Source organism: Gavialis gangeticus, unplaced genomic scaffold (assembly GCF_001723915.1).
Source record: "Gavialis gangeticus isolate Ggan-Ray unplaced genomic scaffold, GavGan_comp1, whole genome shotgun sequence".
Lineage (NCBI taxonomy): Eukaryota > Metazoa > Chordata > Crocodylia > Gavialidae > Gavialis > Gavialis gangeticus.
In genome coordinates, this window is record NW_017729030.1 from 64,712,701 (window position 1) to 64,735,192 (window position 22,492).

The window sequence follows — 22,492 nt, forward strand, 5'->3', positions numbered from 1 at the left end:
AAAATGCATAGGTAAGAATCAAAAACAATGTGCAATATATTAAGCCCTTAAAGCACAATCAAAAGAAGAAAAACAATCCCACAGCTTGCTCTCCCACAACAATGCCAATGACATGCTACAGTTACTACTTTATATATTTACCAAGATACAAGTTCTCCAATCAAAAACTGGAAATATTCCTTCCAAATTTTGGCTTACTGCTCACGATTAGGGGATCTGAAATGTATGTTCAGAATTATAATTATCTTCAAATGATTACATTTCTCTCTAACCAACTTGGATTTGTTTATCAAAGTGCTCTCTTTATGAAACAGAACCTGTCTGTAAAAAAAAAACAAAAAAACCCGAGTAGCTTAAACACTTAGCATACCACCATATCTTCAGATAATGAAAAACCTAAAACTTAAAATAAAATCTGGCTGCACAAATAAAAAGAAACTAATGCCTACTGTTCTAGAAAGATCTGACTTACTTTGGGGTAGCTATAGTCTGTTTGCTAATACTCCATTTATAAAACAATTGCATGAACTAACAAACTGGAGGCTTACACTGATTTAATACAATACAGCCTCGCACACCCTACTCACCTTCTCAAGAGATATAACTGTTAATGAATTCAATATTACATAAAAGTTGGCAAAAATATTTTCAACTTTAAAAAAGTCATTAAGCCAAATACTAATTAAAGCAGACGGCATCTCAAAAAAGATTCTACAGTAACTGTACATAAGCTGTATAAGATCTTACAGAAAAAAGAATAAACTTGCTACCCAACTGCAGTTCGGTTATTCCTGCTCCTTTGTTGCCTTCTCAAGGTAATACACGTTCACCAAGTGGCGATTGAGGTGCTTACTGTATTCGCCTTCTTTTTTAAACGAACGATCACAAAAAATACACACATAGTTCTCCTTTGCAACTGCGGCTTCTGCAGCTTCCTGCGATGCTTTTCTACTCGTTTCTTCCTGTACAGACCGAGCACCGTTTAACCCAGAATCATCGCTCCCTTCAGATATGTTGTCACTTATATCACTGCCGTCGTGACTGTGGATGCCTTCGTCCTCATCGATTTCCTGAGATTCATTTACTGCTGTGTTGTCTGGAGATGATAAAGCCAAGGCTTCTTTAGGACCCTGCTCACACTTTTCTGGTGCTGGCAGCGTTGGGGCTGGCTCTTCCGCAGGCAAGTCTGCCTTTGCCGGATCAGCTGAATCTGGATGTGTCACAGGTTCTGCCTCGCAGGCTTGTTCTGGCTCCAGCGGAGGTATCAGGTCTGGAACTGCATCATTTGGCACATCTAGGGTTTTTTCCTGGCTTTGTTCAGATGTGCTGGGACACTCCTCAGGGCAGGTGGCTTGCTTTTGGTCAGGTTTATTCTCAACTTCCTTCTCATTAACAGCTTCTTTGTTCTCCTCCTCTGCAACAGGTGCTTCCTGAACTTTCACCTCTAGCTCCACATTTTCCTCTAGAGGCTGTGGAGGAGGGAATACCTGGTCCTGGACAAACTCTCCATCAGGAATCCGGCTTTCTCCATCAGGGATCTGGCTGTCAGCATCAGCCAGGGCTGGAGCAACAGGGTCTTGCTCTGGCTGCTGGTCATCACTAGGACTGTCAGACTTCCCGTTTCCATCCTCTTCTGTGATGGGAGGCTTTTCAGGGGCTGCTTCGTCTGGGATCTTTTCCTGATCAGATTTACTGCTTTTTTTGCTATGCTTATTCTTTATAGCCTTCTTTTTCCTGTTTTTCTTAAGGCAAGAGTTTAGCTTTTTAGGTGCTTCTGATGTGACTTCGCCCTTTTGGGCTTCCTGATTGCTTCGTGATTTATTTTCTATCTTCTTTTTCTTTTTTGCTATTGTTTGTGTGTCATTTGCAAGATCTTGCTCTAAGGAAACTGATTCAACCTCTGCCTTTCTTTTAGTCTTCTTTGTTTTACATGATTTCTCTGCACTTTTCTCACTTTTAACATCCGCCTCCTTGTTTTCAGCAGCTGATTTACGACTTCTGGTGGTCACCTGACCTACACAAACATTGCTGGCTGACTTCTTTTCCTTTGATAAGCTCTCCTTTTTCTCCACTTTTACAGCTTTTTCATTTTTCTTTTCAGCTGACTCGCCTTTTGTTTGTTCTTTTTCTGTCTTGTCCTTGGCACTTTCAGAAAGTTCTGCTTCACTCTTTTTAGTCCGTAGCTTCACTTTGGAAACATCCATTGTGATATCAGAACAATCAGAATGCCTGGATTTGATGTGATACTGCAGGTTGCATTTCTTGGATGCAGCATAATCACAGACAGGACAAAGGAACTGACGTGGATTGACATGAAGCTCTACGTGCTTTTTGAAGTTACTTCGGTCAGCTGTCTTGTAGTCACAGTGTGGGCAGGTCAGAGGTTTAGGCCCATTGTGAACCTGCCTTGCATGACGAGTTACTTCATGCTGGTTTGAGGCAACATAGCTGCACTGATCACATTTAAATGGCTTCTCACCTGAGGAAGGAAAGAGGGCAGGGGGGTGATTTTGATTAATAAACTTGAAAAAACAAACACTTAATGCTATACAGAGATAGATGTGAATTAAAAATAACTTGGCCATGCTTATTTTTGAAAAGCCAATTTAAGAAATTCAAAATCACAATTTTATACTCACAAACACATTCACAAAAACACCAACAACAGTACAAAGAAAAGAGAGAAGGAGAAAAAAAACAGCAAAAACAAAAAGGTGGCAAGCAACAAAAAGATTGCACATTCTGTCCGTGGATACATACCCGAAGAGCTCACTCTATAGTAATATTAGCAAATGGAATCCATACCCAACCGGTCCATTGAATGCATAGCAGAAAAATGGAAATTGACAGTTGATGAACAGTAGTTTTATATAAACATTTTCAAAAACAAAGTCCAACTTTACAAAGATTTTGTAAGCTTCATGTGCATTGAAAGTAAAATGGAAGAAAACACATACTTATCCATGTCTAGCCAAGCAATAAAACATACATTAAAAGATAGTTTTCTGAAAACACCCAAACTATTTAGACGTTGATTAAAAATTGCTTTGCATTGAATATAATGTGCAGCACTGTATTTCATTTAATGTCTTGACCACTCTTCAGAACAGGAGGTCAATGATTTTCACTGTGCATCTATCCTATTACTAGGGTATTTGTAAGTTTGCAGCACTTCTTGTATAATGTTCTAGAAAATACCTTGTCTGCTAAGTGTTATCAGCACAGTCAACTTTACTATTTATATACAGGAGGCAAATGTGTAAAAATATTTCAATGTAACAATTAAAAAGCATTTTGAAAAAAAAAACCCCAAAATAATTACACTAATAAATAGCTAGGCTTCTGTATTCTGAACTAGTATCCAAAAACGTCTGTGTAATTAAATATATTGGTTACTTACTTCCTACAAGCCTTTCCTACACTACATTTTCACCAGTCATTTGAGGTATCTTGACTTAACGCGAGTCACTTCCAGCTACTGATCCCAAGCATAATAAAGGCACAATATCAACAAATCACAAGTACATAGTCTGACCTAGGACTTGGCCTCAGGCAGGGGACATGTTGAACACTTGACCCAGAAGGAGCTCCAGAAATTAACTGTAGCTGAGAAACACCTCTCTGAGGCATATTTCCCAAAGAAGCCTCCTTTCCTGTCTTGCACTGGGGCTGGAGGCCAATGCAATGTCAGTCTTCTATAACAGGGGTGGACAATTATTTCATCTGGAGGCCTGCTTAATGAGTTTTGGTAAGCTAACAGTTACCCCACCCCCTGGTTGCTATCTTGGGACCAGAAGTCCCACCTCTAATCCCTGACCTTTGCCACCAGAAGTCCCTCCCCTTGCCCCAGAAATATTCCTTTTGGGAGTGGGGAATGTCATCTTGAAAGTGGAAAAAAAATAAATCATACACTAAAAAAAAATAAATCAAACATCTACTATAACTTATTTTATTTAAAACATATTTTGTCCTGATTTATGTTGTTTGCATAGTATATCTAGAGGCAATTGCATAACAGCTCAAAATACATTCTTACTCTTATATATTGTGTGCGGGGAGGTAAAGGGGTGTATGTGGGGGCTGTGTGGTTGGGGAGTGAGTGTAAGGGTATAGTGGGATGTGGGGGGCATGTATGTGGGGCATAGGTATGGTGAGTGGGGTATGTGGGGGAGGGTGGAAGGTGGGTGTGAAGGGGTATAGTAGGGGTGGGTGGGTGTGGGGGGGCTGTGGGAGGGTGTGTTTTGGGGTATGGTGGGGGGTGTCAGTGTGTGTGTGGGTACGGTTCTCTCTCACACTGGTATCCATTCAACAACACTACCAGAGATGAGAAGCTATATTTCCTCCTACTTTCTGCCCACTTGCTTAATTCCAGATAATAAAGGTCATGGCAGCCCCCACTGCAACCACACCCAGACTTAAGATCCAGGTTGTTCTTAAGGACTGAGCAGGATGGTCTTTATAACTTGTACAGCTACACAAGACCCGTAGATAATACAGACAATAAAATGTAGCCATGAGGTAGAGTGATAAAAACAGGTAGCCATGTGAGAAGATACAATCCTCCTGATGAAGGCTGTTAAATAAAAGGTAAACTTCAAACAGCTGACTACTGTGGAAAAGCCATTGGGCACAGCAGCAAAGGCAATGGTGGAACATGATTCTAATGATACTCATTTTGGAAATGCTTAGTTTCCTTCCACAGGTGAATGTATAATAAAAATTGCAAAGCTAACTCCATCTATCCACAGCATCCTGCTGACATGCTTGGAGGCTCCTTAGATTTATAGGTCATCCCTGGAAATTCACTGACTGATAGAGGGCAAGTCAATGCGAGTCAGCCACTGAGGGGCCAGAACTAAAAAGAAGTCTCCCATCCCCTGGACTCTGACATACAGTAAGAAACAGCTCCCTCTTGGTGCCAGGGAAAGTCACGCCTGGCTTCTGCCAGGCATTGCAGCTGGAGGGCTAGGGTTACAGTGCTGAGGGAAAGCAAAATAACAGTAACAGCGAGTGACTAACCACCGGCACACCAGCTGATCAAATGCGAGAGGCAAAGTTTAGAGAAACAATTCTCAAATCCTTGAACAGCTTCTTGGAACTACACGAGAGGGATTTATTCTCAACTTGGCTCTGGGCAGCACAAAGAGGTTGGCTCAAGAAGTAACTGTAATCAGACCACTGAGTAAGAGTTACCACAATATTAATTCAGCACCACAGCCTCAGGGGACAGTTTACTTTTGTTACCCTTTTCTTTACTTGATCAATTCATCAAAGTCATTCCTTTCTAGGCACTTCAACCTCTGGAAGTACCTTGTCTGCAGTATTGGACAAAATGTTTGTTTCTTTCAAACATCTGCGATGAGAAGGATAAGGATATTAGAATTTACCTCAGTTCTCAAAGACTCTATTTGCTTTCTAGTAACTTAGCAGACTCATGGAATCGCTTCAGAGGCCTACTGCTTCTGAATTGCTTCAGGAATATTCTGGTCTGTTTATATCTTTGGTGCTTTGTTTTTTACGCACTGTAGCCTTCCTAACATCTATCTTACATTTTACCTACCAGAGTCTCAATTCTGTTCTATTGGCCCACCTGGGTTAAATTTCAGTTTGCAGAGGGATATGGATTTGGCTCTGATAACCTCCAAACAACTTTATTATTTAATTCATATAATGGTGTGTATCTTGAGAGGAGACTGTTCACATGCTTTGGGTTTTTTGTGCTTTTTAATTTCTGTCTTTAGAGGTCTATATTTTTCCCTGTTATTGTTTCACAGCACTAAATAGATTCCCACCCTGAGGTTAAAAATTCCCTCACTTCCAGCTTGAGAATTTTATCATCATCGTCATCCTCATCAGTGGTGCCTTGGGACAGTAACCGTAGGTCAATGCTTTTTTTTTTTTTTTTTTTAAATATTTTCCTCATTTTTTCTCTCCTCTTATCCTTCATAATCCATACAAAATTAATATCACAGTACTAGTACTAGTTCTGGTGACAGAATCCCTATACTCAGGAACCTGAACTTAATGGTCACTAACTATTCCCATTGTTTAAGGATCTGAGAGACTGCTTCTTGTGCCATGTCATAAGATGACTTACAACCAAGTATGTGAAAAGAACTGAAGTCTATTGCTGGTTTAATACATTTGGTTGTGTTTTATCTCCCTAAACACTGGATGATTAGAACATTTTTCTCTCATTTGAAGGATGTGGTAACATAATCTTATTCTCATACTTATATTCCTCTGATTTAGGATTTGGATCCTGCTCTTCTTATGGAGGCTAGAGTCAAAAAGAAATCAATACCAGGTTTGGGCAACATTTTTTTCAACAAATACTTTATGTGCCACAGCAGGAATGGACCAATCAAAACAATTCCTGAATGTTCCCCAAATTCAAATAACTCTGTCCAAAACAAATTAGATTAAGATTATTTTAATATTAAAATATTTAAAAAATTCAAAACATTTCATTCTGATTATTTCATTTTGAAATGTTAACCATCTTCAAAAGGTTATAAGTGCCCATAAATGACAAAAACCCCCAACACTTTAGGTCCAACCAAAAGTTTCAGTTGACCCAAAAAGCAAACTAAACATTTAGTTTAGGATAGAATGAAATGTTCTGATTTCACTTGAAGCCATTTTGTTTTTTTTAGTTTTGTCAAGAAAGAAGCAAACCAAAATAAAACATCAGCTAGTTCACAGAACTACAGGAAAGTAGGGCTGGAACAGACCTCAGGAGGTCATTTAGTCCAAACCCTTGTTCAAGGCAGAAATCATTGCTGACTAAACCATTCTAGACAGGGATTTTTCTAACCTGTTTTTAAAAACTTCCAAGATGGAGATTCCACAACCTCTCTGGGTAACCGGTTCCAATGTTTAACCACCCTTAAAAAGGAGAAAGTCCTTTCTAATATTCAAACTAAATTTCTCTTGCATCACTCTAGCTAACATAGGTTCTAACAGAGTAAGTTGTGTGGGTAAAGCTCCACTGAGGTTTTCTATTATGCTTTTGACTACTATCTCAATACAACAACAGCCATGTAACAGAGATATTACCACTTAATTCAAGCAGGATTTGGAAGAGAATGAGACCAGGACACAAGTATAAAAAGTTTCTGAGAATGCAAACATGACTTTGCCAACAAACAGTGGATTGAAATGAATATTAATGAAGATTGCTAACTTGTTTTTTAGTCCTACAAAAAATGTGAGTAATCATTCCAAGGGATTACTCGCTTTTCTTTTTGCAACATTGTAAATCAGGGGTGTTGAACATCTGGCCCATGGGCTGGATCTGGCCCACAGAACCAGGTCCTCCAGCCCACAGCTTTGATTGAGGACTTTTCCTGGGCAGCAACCAAGTGCCTAGGTAAGACCCACAGTGCTGGAGGGAGCCCCAGGAGCCTTGCAGCATGTTCCCATGGCAGCAGCCAAGAGCCCCCAATGCTGGGCTTCTTCCTGCAATGTTGCTGGGGCTCCAGCACTGCTGCTTTTGCCTGGGTGCTTGGCACCTAAGCCAGCAAGAGCTGCAGTGCTGGAGCCCCAGCAATACCACAGGGTGAAACCTGGTATTTCAACTTATTTCTGTGGCTGTAGCCAAGTGTCCAGATGAGACCTACAGAGCTGGTGGCCTGGCAGCATCACAGAAAGAAGCCTACCATCGTGGGTGCTTGGTTGCCACCATGGTACAATCCTCAGTATCAGGCTTTTCCTGACAGCACTGATGGGGATCCAGTGCTGGAGATCTTGCCTGGGTGCTTGGCTGCAGCCACAGAAAAAAGCTGCCATGTCAGGGTTCTTCCCACAGTACTGTAGGACTCTGGTGGCGTATCTCTCACCTGGGCATTTGGCTGTATTGTGGGAAGAAGCTTCTGGGCAGCTGGGCCATCAGCACCCCCTGGCTTGGCTGCCATGCACCCAGGCAAGAGCAGCAACACTGGAGCCACAGCAACACTGTGGAAAGCCCAGCATCTCAACTTGTTCCTGCAGCAGCAGCAGCCAAATGCCCAGGACGCCAGGCCTCTTTTCACCAGGTCCTGGACTGGCTGGAGCAGGTGCCACATGCTCCGGATATGGCATGCGGGATCCACAGACATGATCTGACCCATAGGCCGGACCCACACAATTCATTTGACCTACAGACTGGTCCCTCACCACTGATCCAGCCCGCAGGGCCAGATGAGTTCAACACCCCTGACATACATAAAGAATCTTCATACAGTGAGAGCAACTATGATAGTTTTATGTTAAGCCCTTAAAAAAAACAGTTAACTCCTTTCTTTGAATTCCAGAAAGAAAACTACATATTGGACCTCATGGCCTACATCCTGTGATGCTGTAAACTATCATTGATTCACTGACTTCAAGATCTGTTCTCACATCCTTCATCATCATGTTTCTGTGCTTACATGTCACTTTAAAAAGTACAGTGGACAAAAAGTAGTTTACTAAACTTTGGATTATATCTTGGAAAGCAAGGGGAAAAAAGTCTACTCCTCCACTATAACTTAAGTAGTCATGTTCTGCACTTGCCCAGCCCACTCTGTTTACATCAAATTACTTTAAAAATAAGGGATTATGCTTGCCAGCACCTCCTTTAAGCTTGGCATTTTGCTATCAGCTATGGTATTGGACAGCTGTAATTCAGTGTCTTGTTCTGAAATACCAATTCACTGCAACACAAATACCTGTAACCTTGTTTTCCCCGTCCCAAAGACAGCTTTTTTATATATGATTTCAAAGTAAAAAAATTGACCTAAACTTCCTTGTCTAACCTAAAATGTTTCTACAGAACAAGGCATTAAATAAAAAATAATAACAACAACAGTAATAATCTGTATCCGCGTGTCGCAGAGCACTGAGGTGCTCTGCTCCTATAAAGAGGGGAGGTGTGTCGCAGAGCACGCAGGTGCCCTGCTCCTTAGAGCAGAAACAGCTAGGGAAAGAGCCCTAGCAGTGAGGCGGGAGCCCAGCTGCTAGTTACCAGGGCAGCCAGAGTCACAGGTATTGGTTGCTAGGACAACTGCTGGGGAGTCAGCTGACAGGAAGGGGCAGGGGCTGGCACATATAAACCCCAGGAGTGAGGCCAGGAGGGCAGTGCTCCGCTGGCAGCCCAGGGAGAGGGAGCTCTGCTGAAGCAAGCAGAGAAGAGAAGCCTGATGGCATGAGCAGCTTCTGTTTGTGGATACGGGGTGGAGAATTCCCTGGTGGGGATTTGAATAATGGTTGGCCAGATGGCTTAGATTTTATGTTATAGCCCAGGGGCTTGAGTTTTCTGTTTGTAGTTTTATAAACACCGGAGGACCGGGTGAGGCTATTAGGGGTTGGAGGAGGCCTCACAGGGGCTCCACGGTAGCGTGGGGACCCCGGCGCCAGAGATGGCACAGCATTCGGGGGTGCACTGACCCCAGCCCTGAGAAGGGGAGTGGAGAATCGGAGGCCAGGTAAGGCTGAGGCCGCCTGAGCCCTGCAGGGGGTTCGAGACCCTGAGGAGACTGGGGGCCAGGCACAGCTACAGCCACCTGAGCCCCAAGGCTACGGTAACCCCAGAGCAGAGGGCAGCGTGATAAGCACTCCGAGCAAAGGGGGCAGCAATTGACGAGCACCTGTGGGGCTGTGGTTGCAAGACAAGCCCCAGCGCCTGTGGGGCTGCGGTTGCGAGACAAGCCCAAGCAACATCCGGGATATCTTCAAGGCTTGGGGCGTGGTACAGTGGCGGTTGGAGCCACGCGTAGCCCATAAGGCTGGGGTGCACCGAGTCACACAATACAGAACAGGGGCCAGGATACAACAGAGCACCATATCCAAAGGGACAAAAGGCAGCCTCCCTTATACGTATAAAAGATCAAGACATGGTGGGCGAGAACGAGGGTGCTTTAATGAGAACTTGGCATGGTAGGGGGTGCTAGGGGAGATCACGGCCGCCCCTAGGACCCCGCACCGTGACAATTGGTGCATTGGCCGGGAAGCTGGCCGTGCCCAGGGAGGGAACCCTGTGTCCCTAAGTAGGGAGACGAATTCATGGGCTAGAGTAGGGCAACGGATGGTTTGGCAGGAAGGCAGTGGGACCACAGCTCACTAGGTGGGGCTGAAGGAAGGATACCTATTGCCCAGAATTTTGGGAGCAAGACTGAGGCCAACCCGGGAAGGCTGGACCAAGATAAGGACCATGCAGGCAAGAAACAGGGGAGGTTGGAGACCTGGCAACTTTGCCGAGCAAAGAAAGAGAGAGGAACTGGAAGAAGACGTAATCCAGTTAGAATGGGAGCTAGAAGTAGCAGCAGCCATGAAAGTACGTGCAGAGGATCAAATCCAGGAAATGGAAGATAGGATAATGGAGAGTCATACTCAGGCAGTAGAGACAGATAAGAGGTTTCGGCAGGAGGTGGAAAAGATGAAAGCCTATATGGTGGATTATAAGACCTTGGGTGAACAGAGGCTGTCCCTGGAAGAGAATCTAAGAGCCAGGGAGAGTGAGAACACTTGGCTGCGAGCCCAGTTACAGAACATGAAGGAGGAAAGAGAACAACTTGAGGAGCAGGTACAATCACTTAAAATCCTCCTGGATGATAGCCAGGCTAAGGAAGTAGGTATAAATTCAAAAAAGAACAGTTACAGATTGAAGTACAGACTAGGCAGAAAGAGATCCAGGGGTTGGAAGCTAAAAATAAGATACTACAAGAGGCAAACAATCAGATGGCTATAAAAATCCGAGACCTGGGGAAGATTGAGAGGCCAGAAGAGAAGGTAGTGAACCTGGTAGAAGCAGGACAGAGAACTCAAACCATAAACACCGCGGATACAATGAGGGGAAGGTTGGAAGTACTGGGGAATCAACTAGCGGAGTATGTGGTGGCTGCCAAGTCAGAACGCCAGGGGCATTACCAGGAGTTAGAAGTATTGAAGGAGGCTTTGAAGGGAGTAGAGATTCTCCTAGAAATCACCCGAGCTAGGATGCTGCACCATCCAGAGCCAGCAAAGTTTCCCAGAGACTGAGACTCAGAGGATTCACGAGAGGAGAATATCAGCCCACCATGTATAGCCCAAGGGCGAGAAAGCAGAGCGCCCAAAGGCATCTTGAGGGGGGGGGTTGTGCCCTGGGGGTACAGGATCAGAAAATGAGGAAGCCTTGTTCAGAGGCAGATCCCAGACTAAGGCGGAGGAAGGCAAAAACTTACCTGTCGCAGAGGCCTGGAGAAACGAGGAAGCGCATGGTAAAAAACCGCCTGCGCGGTTTGTCAGCTGCACCCATATCCAGCTGCAGAAATTAATCAGATTACAAGCCAAGGGAGAAAGCATAGCACCAAGTGAGGGGCAGCCAAGGGAAGTATGCCTGACAGATGTAGGAACAGCAAGGAAGGACAAACGGACTTCCTCAAGGAGCGAGACCTCCTGCTTAATTTACCAGGACTGTGCACAGACAGTACAGGGCCTAGGGCAACACAGGTCAAAGCCAGGCTCCACAAAAAGGGGAGCAATTCAGCCCAGAAAGGAAGATAGAGCCAAAACATGTGAGATGAGGAGGAGGGAACAACCAACCAAGAGGGGATCAGAGCCTGAGTAAATGACATCCCTAGGCAGGTCATGTGGTGGAAGCTGAGAAACATCGTTGAAGAGAGAGTTGGAGGAGTGGCATACGTTAAGATCTACAAAGGACCGGTAGGAAGACTCACTGTCTGGGGAAAGATAGAATTTTGGAAAGAAGAACATGCCCAGAAAGCATTAAGGAGACAGTGGGAGATATGGGGAAGGCTCCAAGACCTTCAGAGAGCCAGAGATAGACAAGAAACCCCACAATATACCTGGAGAAAGAGACCCAGGTGTGTAGGAAGGGAACATGGATAGGCAGAGAAGAGCAGGAGAAAAAAAACCCCAAAAAGTAGGCAGGAGCTTGGCCGGCAAAGGGTGCAATTTACCAAGGTTGGCTAATGTGGGGGGACTACCTGTGGTGGGTAACTCCCAACAAATCCCACACAGTGCACCTTGGGTAAAAGGCGAGTAGGAGGCACCTGAAAATCTCCGCCTCCTGTATCTGAGTTCCTGGGTGCCTGAAGGAAGGCCAAGAGAAGAGCCCCAGATGGATGGAACACCTGGCAAGAATGAAGACTCGGCTCAGTGAGTCTGGAGTTAAAGGGGGGAGGTGTCACAGAGCACCGAGGTGCTCTGCTCCTATAAAGAGGGGAGGTGTGTTGCAGAGCACGCAGGTGCCCTGCTCCTTAGAGCAGAAACAGCTAGGGAGAGAGCCCTAGCAGTGAGGCGGGAGCCCAGCTGCTAGTTACCAGGGCAGCCAGAGTCACAGATGCTGGTTGCTAGGACAACCGCTGGGGAGTCAGCTGACAGGAAGGGGCAGGACCTGGCACATGTAAACCCCAGGAGTGAGGGCAGGAGGGCAGTGCTCTGCTGGCAGCCCAGGGAGAGGGAGCTCTGCCGGAGCAAGCAGAGTAGAGAAGCCTGATGGCACGAGCAGCTTCTGTTTGTGGATACGGCGCAAGGAGGCCCCAAGGCAAAGGGGGCGGCGTGAGGAGGCCCCGAGGCAAAGGGGGCGGTGACTGATGAGTGCCAGAAGGCACAGAGAGCCCGAGAGCCTGTGGGGCGCAGCTCCAAGACAAGGGCCACGGACAGCCTGGGTGCCAGAGAGGTGCAGAGAGCCAGACAGATGGAACAACGTCCAGGATATCTGCAAGGCTTGGGGTGTGGTACAGAGGCAGTTGCAGCCATACATAGCCCATAAGGCTGAGGTGCACCGAATCACACAATACAGAACAGGGGCCAGGATACAACAGAGCACGATGTCCAAGGGGACAAAAGGCAGCCTCCCTTATACGTATAAAAGATCAAGATGTGGTGGGTAAGAATGAGGGTGCTTTAATGTGAACTTGGCATGGTACGGGACACTAGGGGAGATCACGGCCGCCCCTAGGACCCCGCGCCATGACACCACGGCCAAATTAGCCAAAACTAACTCCAAATCCAAGTGTTCAGAACCACAAGTGGCCCTACTACCAGCAAACATCTTCTACCTGCACCTGGGGTTTCAGATGTTTCCAAAACCTTTGGTGCACATCCTACTTGCATGCCCAAGCCCAGAGACTTGGGGTTCAGATGCCCCCAAGTGTTGCTTGCCCTTAGCCATAAGGCCTTCGGAGCAAACAAGGGAGGAGACTCCCATTTCCATAAACTGGGCTTAAAGCGGCTGCGCCTTGGCAGTTACTGAACCACGCCAGAAGAGCAGTTCTCCCAGGATGTGGTTCAGGAAAACTGCCTTCTTGGACACAGATGCATGGTATTTTCCCTGCCAGGTTAAGAACCCTCTACACTTGTCCTGAGCCTTCAAAAGGCCGAGAAGCATTCTTAGCATATAAAAGGCAATACTCTCTGCATGTCAGAAGTCTGCACAAAATGGAAAGTGGGATAAGAACAACTGAGAATTTGAGAAACTGCTCAGTCACATGACCTAATGCTGCCCACCTCAAATAAAAGACTTTATCTGAGGTGGGAGGTACTTTTTTGTCAATGCTACCTGTTAGAACCTCACAAGATTAACAAGTGGGTAACTAAAAAGCTAGATAATTTCAATGAGCATAGTCTAAACTTGGGCAGCAGTAAATACATCTACTAAATATATTACAAGCAAGAAAACCTGAAATATCATTAACTTTTCCCCACATTATTGTGAGATTGCTTTTTTACCAACCTGAATGAGTACGCATGTGCCTGGTTAAATGGGTCTTCTGAGAACTTGAATAAGGACACATAGCACATTGATAGGGACGCTCCCCTGTAAAAACCAAACAAACAGAGTTAGAACCAAAACATGGCAGAAAATCTTAGGTATCAAATCTTAGCATCTGAAGAAGTTAAGTTTCTAAGGCAGGGGGGTTATCAACCTTTTCAGACACAAGGCACCTCTCCATAACATTTCTAAATTGAGCAGCACCCTATTTCAAAAACTATTTATTACACAGCATTTATTTTGTTGCAAAGAACTCAGAAAGATCACAATTGGTCAGAATGTTTTTGACACTACAAGAACTTAAGAATTATGGATTCTTATTTGAAATCTCTGGGTTTGTCTTGTGAATCATGTGTAGGTGTTTGCATGCCTAACACTGCCAATACTCTACTCCACTCTACAGCACCCTCAGAAGTATCTCATGATGCCCTTGCTTAGACTCACTGATCTGAAGTTCTTCCCTGGCCTGACTTCTATCAAACTTTGTCTACCACACCAAAAGAAAGCCTTTACTGCACCTAGGCAGGACGTACTAAGACCCAAATTATCATCTGAGGACCGAGGAAACAGAAGGATGTGTGATCTCTGGGCATAAAGTGGCTTCTTACCTTATCTGAGTTAACCATGTAATAGCAATGTCAAGTTTGATGATGGTGGGGCGCAGTACTTATTCCAGAATAAGCCCATGTACAGACAAACTCTAACACAAGGTAAGACAGTAGGTTTGCTCTATACTTAAAAAGATAAGTTGATGTAGTTATATCAGTCAGAAGGGAAAAAACTGCTACCCCTCACCTACATGACTACACAGCCTCCACTACTGCATTTGCTGATATGGCTTTACCAATACAGTAACCCAACAAATACTTCTAAGCCTAGACAAGTCCCAAGTGAAGAGACAGCAGCTTTTACTATTCACACGTGCTAGACAGCTTGAGACAAATCCTTTGCTGCCAACTGGTATTTATCCTGACCTCTTATTGCATATGAAATGCCAAGGTAAACATTCAATGACATTAAAACACACATCTATATTCTTGCTGTAAAAGCACCCAGTGGGGAGGAGACTGGAGGAGGGGAAGGAGAGGAACTTAACTGCTTAGTATTAGAGTCAAGATTGCTATAGAATCACAAAATCAAGTCCAGTTTTATATGCAGCATAAAAGACACTGAACTCCCAATCAGGTAGCTACGTCCACATAACCCCCTGTGCAAATGTGACTTATGCTAATAAAAGAGTCTTTTGTCAATGTAACTCATACTGAACATTAAGCCAGCAACAAAACTTCTTCCACCAGGGTCAATTGTGTCCATTCTTTGTCAAGAGAGTGACACAAGCAAAGCCTTTTGTACTGTAGACTAGCTCTAAATTTCTTCCTCCAACCAACCCAATTATCCAATCACTGTTCATCAGATCAGCAGCCAAAAGGTAAATTCACGCCTGCAACGTTGTAATCCCCCTCCCACTTAAAACAATGGGAGATTGTTGCCAGAGGCACAATGAAATTAAGTCACCTATAAAGAGAGGGGTGGGTCTTAGGTTGTAAAGTGTTGTTTTTAAATGCTTCTTTACAACCTGCAAGTATAGGATCAAAGGTTCTAGCTTGTCTAGGTAACTGTTTATCAGTGCTTCACTGTTTCACATTCCTGCTTTTATTACAAATTAACCCCCTCACCCCCCCCACAAAAAAACCCCTCCACTTTTATGTAGACTGCAGCAATTTAAAATGATTCAAGTAGGTTATTTTAACATTCATATAAAAAAAAAGCAATGAAATTTTAAATTACATATTATGATTAACTAGACTTTAAAGGCTCCTTTTATCAACTACTGCTAATGACAGGGTTTCTATTTGAATTGTAAATCCCATTATAAAAATAAAATCCTGAAAATTAAACCCCTGGTCTGCAAACGTTTAGGCAGATCCGTGACTTCTTGCACATGAAGAGCCTCACTGCCATCAATAGGACTGCTCATGTGCATAAATGCAGAAAGGGCTACAGTCATACTTTTATTTAAAGCTTTTCTTTCAGTGGTACAAAATATTAGTCTCTTCACAGAAACAGTTGTGCTTTGTAAGGTACTTCAGATGTTTAATACAGCAGCACAGTGCTGGAAAATTCTATAAATACAGGTAAACTTTTTCTTTAAATAATATAGTTTTGCTCCATACCTAAGGATGGGGTTTTCATTAGCACATATGTGACCCAGCAGCTCAGGTCTCGCTGGACTTCACTGAAGAATTAACTCATTAACTCAAACCCTTTATTGGGTATTGCCCCAGTGTGGCTCTGACCCAAGTGTGGTTGGATGTTAGACTCAAGCTAGCTGAGCCACCTGAAGGTAAAGGCTGAACAGCCAACATGCTACCCACACTCAGGCCACATACAGGCATTATGTTTCTACCAGAAGAAAAACTGCTCTCTTCTGGTAGAAACTAGGAGCCTACAAGTATTCATTCAATTTCTCCTTGAGAAAATGTGTCCCCTTCAGGAGAAAGATCTTCCAGGTTGATGCCTGGAAGGTCTCTCCTGAGAGAGATTGTTTCACAAGAATGAATGCCTATATATTGCTCAACTCCTCTGTGATCTGGAGTAGAGCAGGGAGGAGTTGAGCAGTAGTGTTCCCTATTTTGCAGCTTCCCCTGCGCTTTTCCCAGACTAGGGACTCTGGTTTGGGGTGGTGGGCAGCGCATTTTCCTGTAGCTTGACTCCTCTTGATCGTGGAGGAGTTAAGCTGCTGCTGTTCCCCACCTCCCAGTAAGTTTTCCTGAGAAGACCCCCCATTGCCCCACTACTCCTCTCCCCTCCTGGTCCAATCTACAAGAGGGAAGAGGAGTTACAGGAAAAAGACTCTCCAGTCTGGGGGAAGTATGACGAGTCTTTCCTCACCGACCCATTCCCACCCTGTCCCTGCTCCCAACCCCAGAACAAAAGGAGTAGAGTAACCACTTGTCCCCATGCCTTCCCCAGATTGGGATCATACCCTCAGACTGTTCAACCCATGCACTTTACATCTTAGATGATAAAGGTATCCCACCTGAAATGCTGCGAGTTCTCTACTGACTTCCCACAATCTACCCTTCCCACACCCAAGAAGACAAATTGTTTAATAATTCACTGAGAAAAATCAGAGTGGCTTATTCTACGGCAAAGGATATGTCCCAGGCCCTTCTGCCCATGGACAAGTAGCATACTACTGTGAAGACCATACTTCTAGTACAGTTTTACAGCATGGATGTTCAAACTAAAGTTAGGTCAACCCAGGGCTTACATACCAGATAACTTTGAAATGAAGACACACCCACTGCAAACCTAGAGAAAAATGTCTAATCCAATTAAAATATTTCAGATTTCTAACCATGTGCAGGCTGAATTTATCAGAAGACTATTCTGGTTCGGTCTATTTTCCATGAGTTTGTGTTGCTCTTGCAATAAAGATGCTAATGAATTCTTACACATGCCTTTCTCAGTACATGAAGGCATGTCAAGTCTCTGAGAAACTCCTCCACCTAAAATTTTAATTTCTAGTAATCACCAGAAAATGGAAGTACCAACTACAAATCATCCACTCCAGCAACATAAAACTATATATGGGAAGAAATTACAGAACCAATAATGTGCAAATAAAGAAAAATCCAGTTAAAAGTTTAAGATGGATCCTCTTAAGTTCTTATACTGTTAATAGAGACAGTAGTCCGAACATAGGTAGACTATCATAAGTCAAAGTTAAAAAGAAAATATAAAACAAATACATAGCAATCAGCATAAACTATTTAACCTGGCAGACAACAAATCGAGGAATAATTTACTCATTTTTTAAAACTACTTCTTTTAACCTCACACATGCACATGCATGCACAAATCTGACATGCTTAAATATCTGAAAAATCCAAAAAGGAACAGTGTGTGCAAAAAGCATAGTTCAGGTTTCTTGCTTACATTTTAAGAGTTAAGACCCTGTGAAGAAAGCAACCAGCTAGGTTAGATGTAATTACAAGGTTAAGTTTTAATCAGTAACTAAGAATACTGGCATCTGAACAACTCCACGTGGGGTTTTATTTGATTTTTTTTTTAATAATAGTTTCCCTAGTTAATTTATTGATGAACCAAAGCAAACGCGTGTCAGTCCAAAACACAATGACTCATAATTACAACATACTGTTTGTCAGAGACAGGAACACTGGAAAATGGGGCTTAGCTTGACTAACCTCAGCATGAAAAATGACTGAGGCTTCTTTTTTATTATTCCTTTCTTGTGTTCCTTCTTTCCCCTCCCTGTGTTCTGCTGCTGCTGTAGAATGAGGTGCTGAAAGGCATTTGCTCACTTTTGCTTAGAAACCATAAAATGCTTGGTCTTTAACTCAATGAGAGTTTTTGAGAGCTTAGAGCCAAGGCCTACATTGAGTGTAGCCTCAGAATGGGAGTAGGCAAACACTTTTTTTTACATACATGAAAGGGCATGTATGTAAAATAAAGACAGTTTGGTGCATTCTGTACTCATATTTCCCAATTTCTACAAAGTCCTCTTCTCCTGGTGACCTAGCAAAGATCCACACAAAGCAGAGACTTTGACAAAACAAACAAGCTGAAAGGTGAGTTATTAAAAAAGATTATTTTTAAAAAATAAAAAGGTTATTTTTTTCTTCCTAATCTCTCAGTTATAATCATTTTAGCTGTGCTCTTTGAAACAGTAAGTGGACTATTTTCAGAGAAGTGCAATATGGGAGATGATAGTGTCCTCTAAACCCACCCTCCACCCATTTTAAAAACATGAGCACATTTTAACAAGAAACATAATGGCAGGTCAGCACCGCAAAGCTTCCTCACGTAGCTTCACCAGTCCACCTAGCACTGATCCACAGCATTCAGGAGTCCAGTCCCAAACTTCTAAACAAGATTTCTAACCATGATGAACCATGAAGGGGATTAAGATGAAACAAATTAGACCATTTTATTTCACCTGAGTCACCAGCAGTGACTTTAAAGGAGAAATTCTCTATGCTTTTTGTTCACCCAGCACTGCCCCCAGTAATAGGAACCAGGTAAAAAGAAAAGGGGTCAAGCCAATGGGATATACCAGAGGGCCCCACCCCATGAACCTGGAACTTAAAGCTGGTCCTGGGAAGACTCTCCAGGGCATAATGAGAAGACCACCAACTAGTCTAGCCAGCTGTGAACCCCCTTCCATGAGAGAGCAGCAAAGAAGGAAGACCTATCCCCAAACTCCCCAGAACTGAATCTGAAACTCTTAAGTGACCCTATATTTGAAACCAATGCCAGCAGTGTCCATCCTGCTAAATAGTGTAATAAACAGCATCTACATTTGGTTAGAGTGTGGTGCTAAAATAACACTACCATTGTAGGTTCAATCCCTAGTTGGACCAGCTGATCTCTCAAGGTCCCTTCTAGCCTTACTTCTCTAAGATCTATCAGACTGATGTGGCAAGCTACCTCAGAGCTAACTGGTACATGGCTGTTGATGCTTAGGAGCCACTTCTAAAAGTGAAGTATTTCAGATCAGCTTCTATTTTGACTTGTGCTGGAAGCCACTCCATGAACACTCTGCCTCTCCAGTAACTTGTGGCCCCCTTCTCTCCTTTTCAAATCAGTGGAATATTATAAACTGGCTCCAAATCTCATATGTGAGACACCTACTTGACAAAAATATATATATTTTTATATTAATGAGATTCATGTACAGTGAACGCTGCTCAGACTTGGTACTGGGCACAAGGTCTAAGGATAGGGTTTCTTGCATAGGTATGCATCAGTTCACATCTTCCATTAATACACCCTACTGTGAAAACAGTCAAGCTTTATCTGGTAAAATTTTCCAAAGTATGTAATCAACTTGCACACATTTGAAAAAATGATTATCAATTTTGTTTGAAAGAAAAATGGCTTTCACCCAGTAGGCCCAGAAATGTCTATTGCAATAAAACATTTTACTCTTACATATTCACATCCTAGTCATCATGAAGTATTACTGAACAAATCAGATACAGTGCTCTTACTCTCCCCTGGGATTCCTGATACTAGATATGCTTCCCGAGTCTTCCATGATTACAAAGTACAAGTCATATCGCATACAGGCTTCCATGTAGATAGAAGCTAACCTGGTAACGTTACAGAAGTGGAATTCAGAACAAAGAGCTTATTCGGGTGGATCAAACTTTGCAAACACAAGCCTCACTTTCTTTCATTCATCAGGTTTCTTAATACTTGCACTGGGTTTAAACCAAACAGGGGTGAAAGACTTACCTGTATGAGTTCGAATGTGTTGAATATAATTATTCTTCCTGTCTGAAAAATAGGAGCACTGTGAGCATGTGTACACTTTCCTAGGAAAATGATTTCTTAGATGTTTCTTCCAGTGATATTCACTGACTGTCGTATAAGTGCATATGGTGCACTTATAGACTCTCTCGTTTTCACCAGCTTTGTTGTGGTGTTTTAAGTGAGCCAAATAGTGATCATATCTGTTAGTGTTGTAGCCACAGCGATCACATCGAATAGGCCCCTTAGAGAAATCTGCCTCTTCTGTGGTGCAAGAATCAGACTCTTTCACCTGGGCTTGCTTCTCTGCATTCTCTCCTACGATGAATTTCTTAGCACTGTGAACCCTGATGTGATGCACAAATTCCTCCTCAGACTCAGCCTCATACTGGCATGGCTTGCAACGAAACGGTTTGCTCTTCAAGTTTTTGCATTTGTCCTCTGTGCCCTCTGGAGTACTTGGTGCTTCCAATGACTGGTCCTTGTCTAGGCTACAAGTCTCAGGAGGCGGGCAAGCTGCTGGATCCTGGGTTTCCACGTTAGGCATTTCAAGAGTTTCTAATTCCATGTTCTCTGGTCCATCAGGGTCACTCTCCATTTCCTGTGCATCTTCCATGCCCTCTCCATCGCTGTCTGAAAAGTTGCTTTCCCCCACTGTTGTCAGTTCAGCCATTTGCCTCTCCTCTCCAACCAGGTAATCACAGCAGCTGCCATTGACTTCTCCTGTCAAGGCCACATTTGCCAACATAATGAGCTGAGGAGCAGCCAGCTCAGCCTTAGAAAGGTCGTGCAAGTCATACATGTCGTTAGACAATGCCATACCAATGTTAGCATTGCCAGGAAACAAGCCATTGCCACCAGACTGGCCGAGCACTTGAGTTGCCATAACAGCAATTCTGATAAAAAAGAGAAGAAACGAAAAAAAGAGCACCAATAAAAATCTGACCATTTAAAATATACTTTACCCCATTTTGTAATCAGCAATAAGTACTTCAGGAGACATGCACAAACCAAAATCTGAACCAATCTTACCTCGATTAAGTACAACAGTAAAGTAAAAACTAAAAGATCTACCAGCAGTTATTTCTTTCCTAAATTAAAATGTTCTTATTAACCAACCAAAACAGGTTTCCCATGAGAAATCATCCTTTTCTTTCCCTTAAAAACTGCCTTTCATGTTTTTCTCATCAGTTTGTTGATAGTCTGAAGCAACTAGGGGCCTCCTCAGCTTTATAAATTACTCACTGTTGACATAAATTTAGAATATGCCCAGAGATGCAATTCTGAATCATTTCCCTTGCTCCATGCAGTCTATCCTGGAAATCACACATGCTCTCTCCCATGCCTTGCTAAACTTCCCTCTCCTGTCTTTTTGTATCTGTTTTTGTGAAAGAGCAGACAAAACAAAAACTCTGGAGAGTGTGCTCACTCACTTGCTCACTGGTTTACTTTTCTCTCTCCCCTTCTCTCCTCCCCCCTCCTCTCTTCTCTATGCAATTTATAAGAAATCAGGACAGAGCTGTCTCCCCAAAGGTCCCGGGGGCTGGAAAGCCACGATGCACACAGACCCCTCTCACAGCCCGGAAGAGCAAAAGGCACTAATCAGTCCACCTGGATTCGCTGCACTCTCAGCACCACTTCCAGGCGACCAGCGCTCCTCACAATATCACCCACTGCGGTGCTCTCCTCAACCAGAAAACCCCCCCAAACCCTTGGTGGAGTGGCACGGAGGGGAAGGAAAGAAGGAGGAACAGATCTGCCTGATGTGGGGGGGAGAACTGGAGGACAACTGAGAGTGAGGAAAACACCCTCAGCACAACAAGCCGCCTCCCTGCTGCGAGGCCTACTGGAATCACAGCCGCGGAGGGCTGGAGAGGACCTCAGGAGGTTGGCTAGGCCAATTCCCTGCTCAAAGCAGCACCGTCCCCCACTACATCACAGAAAACACAGGAATCACGGGGAACCCGCAGGCCTTTCTCAGCCAGGCTGTGTGCGTGGGGGTGCTGACAGACCCCTCTTAGCGTACACACGCCCGGCCGGGGAGACTGGGCTCCTGTTGCCACCCGCCCTCCCGGGGAAGGGGCTTTCCAGAGCGCCCGGCTCGGTCTCCCTTCAGAACCAGCGCGGGGACGGCTCTCCGGGCCGCCTGCCAGCCCCCCGCCACGGAGCCCAAGCAGGGGCCGCCGTCCCTCACAACCCCTCGCGGGACCCCACTCGCCCGAAACAGACCCCGTTTCCCTTGGGGGGGAGGGGAAGCACCTCAGCGGGCGGCCCCTCGGGCCCCGCTCCCGCACAGCCGGGGGCACCTCGGGGTGCGGAGGGGCCGCGCCGCATTCCTGCCGCCATCGGCCATTTTCTCCCCTCCCTCCTCCTCCTCCTCCTCCCTCCCCGCCGCGGCGGCACAAAGCCCGGCCCGGCCCGGCCCGCCCGGAGTGGGGGCACGGGCACGGGGAGGGGAACCCGGCCCAGCCCGGCCCG

General features: G+C 44.4%; 1 protein-coding gene across 1 annotated transcript; it reads right to left on the minus strand.

Moving 5' to 3' along the window:
• Positions 1-302: 302 nt before the first annotated feature.
• Positions 303-22,359, minus strand: REST (RE1 silencing transcription factor). The gene is made up of 4 exons (XM_019522295.1): positions 22,274-22,359; positions 20,000-20,910; positions 13,697-13,780; positions 303-2,479 (listed from the first exon to the last, which is right to left on the minus strand). Exons 2-4 carry the CDS (start codon positions 20,898-20,900, stop codon positions 786-788), a joined length of 2,679 nt encoding a protein of 892 aa, XP_019377840.1. The 5' UTR covers positions 20,901-20,910; positions 22,274-22,359; the 3' UTR covers positions 303-785.
• Between the last annotated feature and the right edge of the window lie 133 nt (positions 22,360-22,492).

Coding starts and splice junctions, on each gene's coding strand:
- REST (XM_019522295.1), bottom strand. CDS start 20,900: ATGGCAACTCAAGTGCTCGGCCAGTCTGGTGGCAATGGCTTGTTTCCT. Junction 13,781..19,999: donor ACACATTCGAACTCATACAG/GTAAGTCTTTCA, acceptor TGGTTTTTACAG/GGGAGCGTCCCTATCAATGT. Junction 2,480..13,696: donor GCACATGCGTACTCATTCAG/GTTGGTAAAAAA, acceptor TTCCTTCCTCAG/GTGAGAAGCCATTTAAATGT.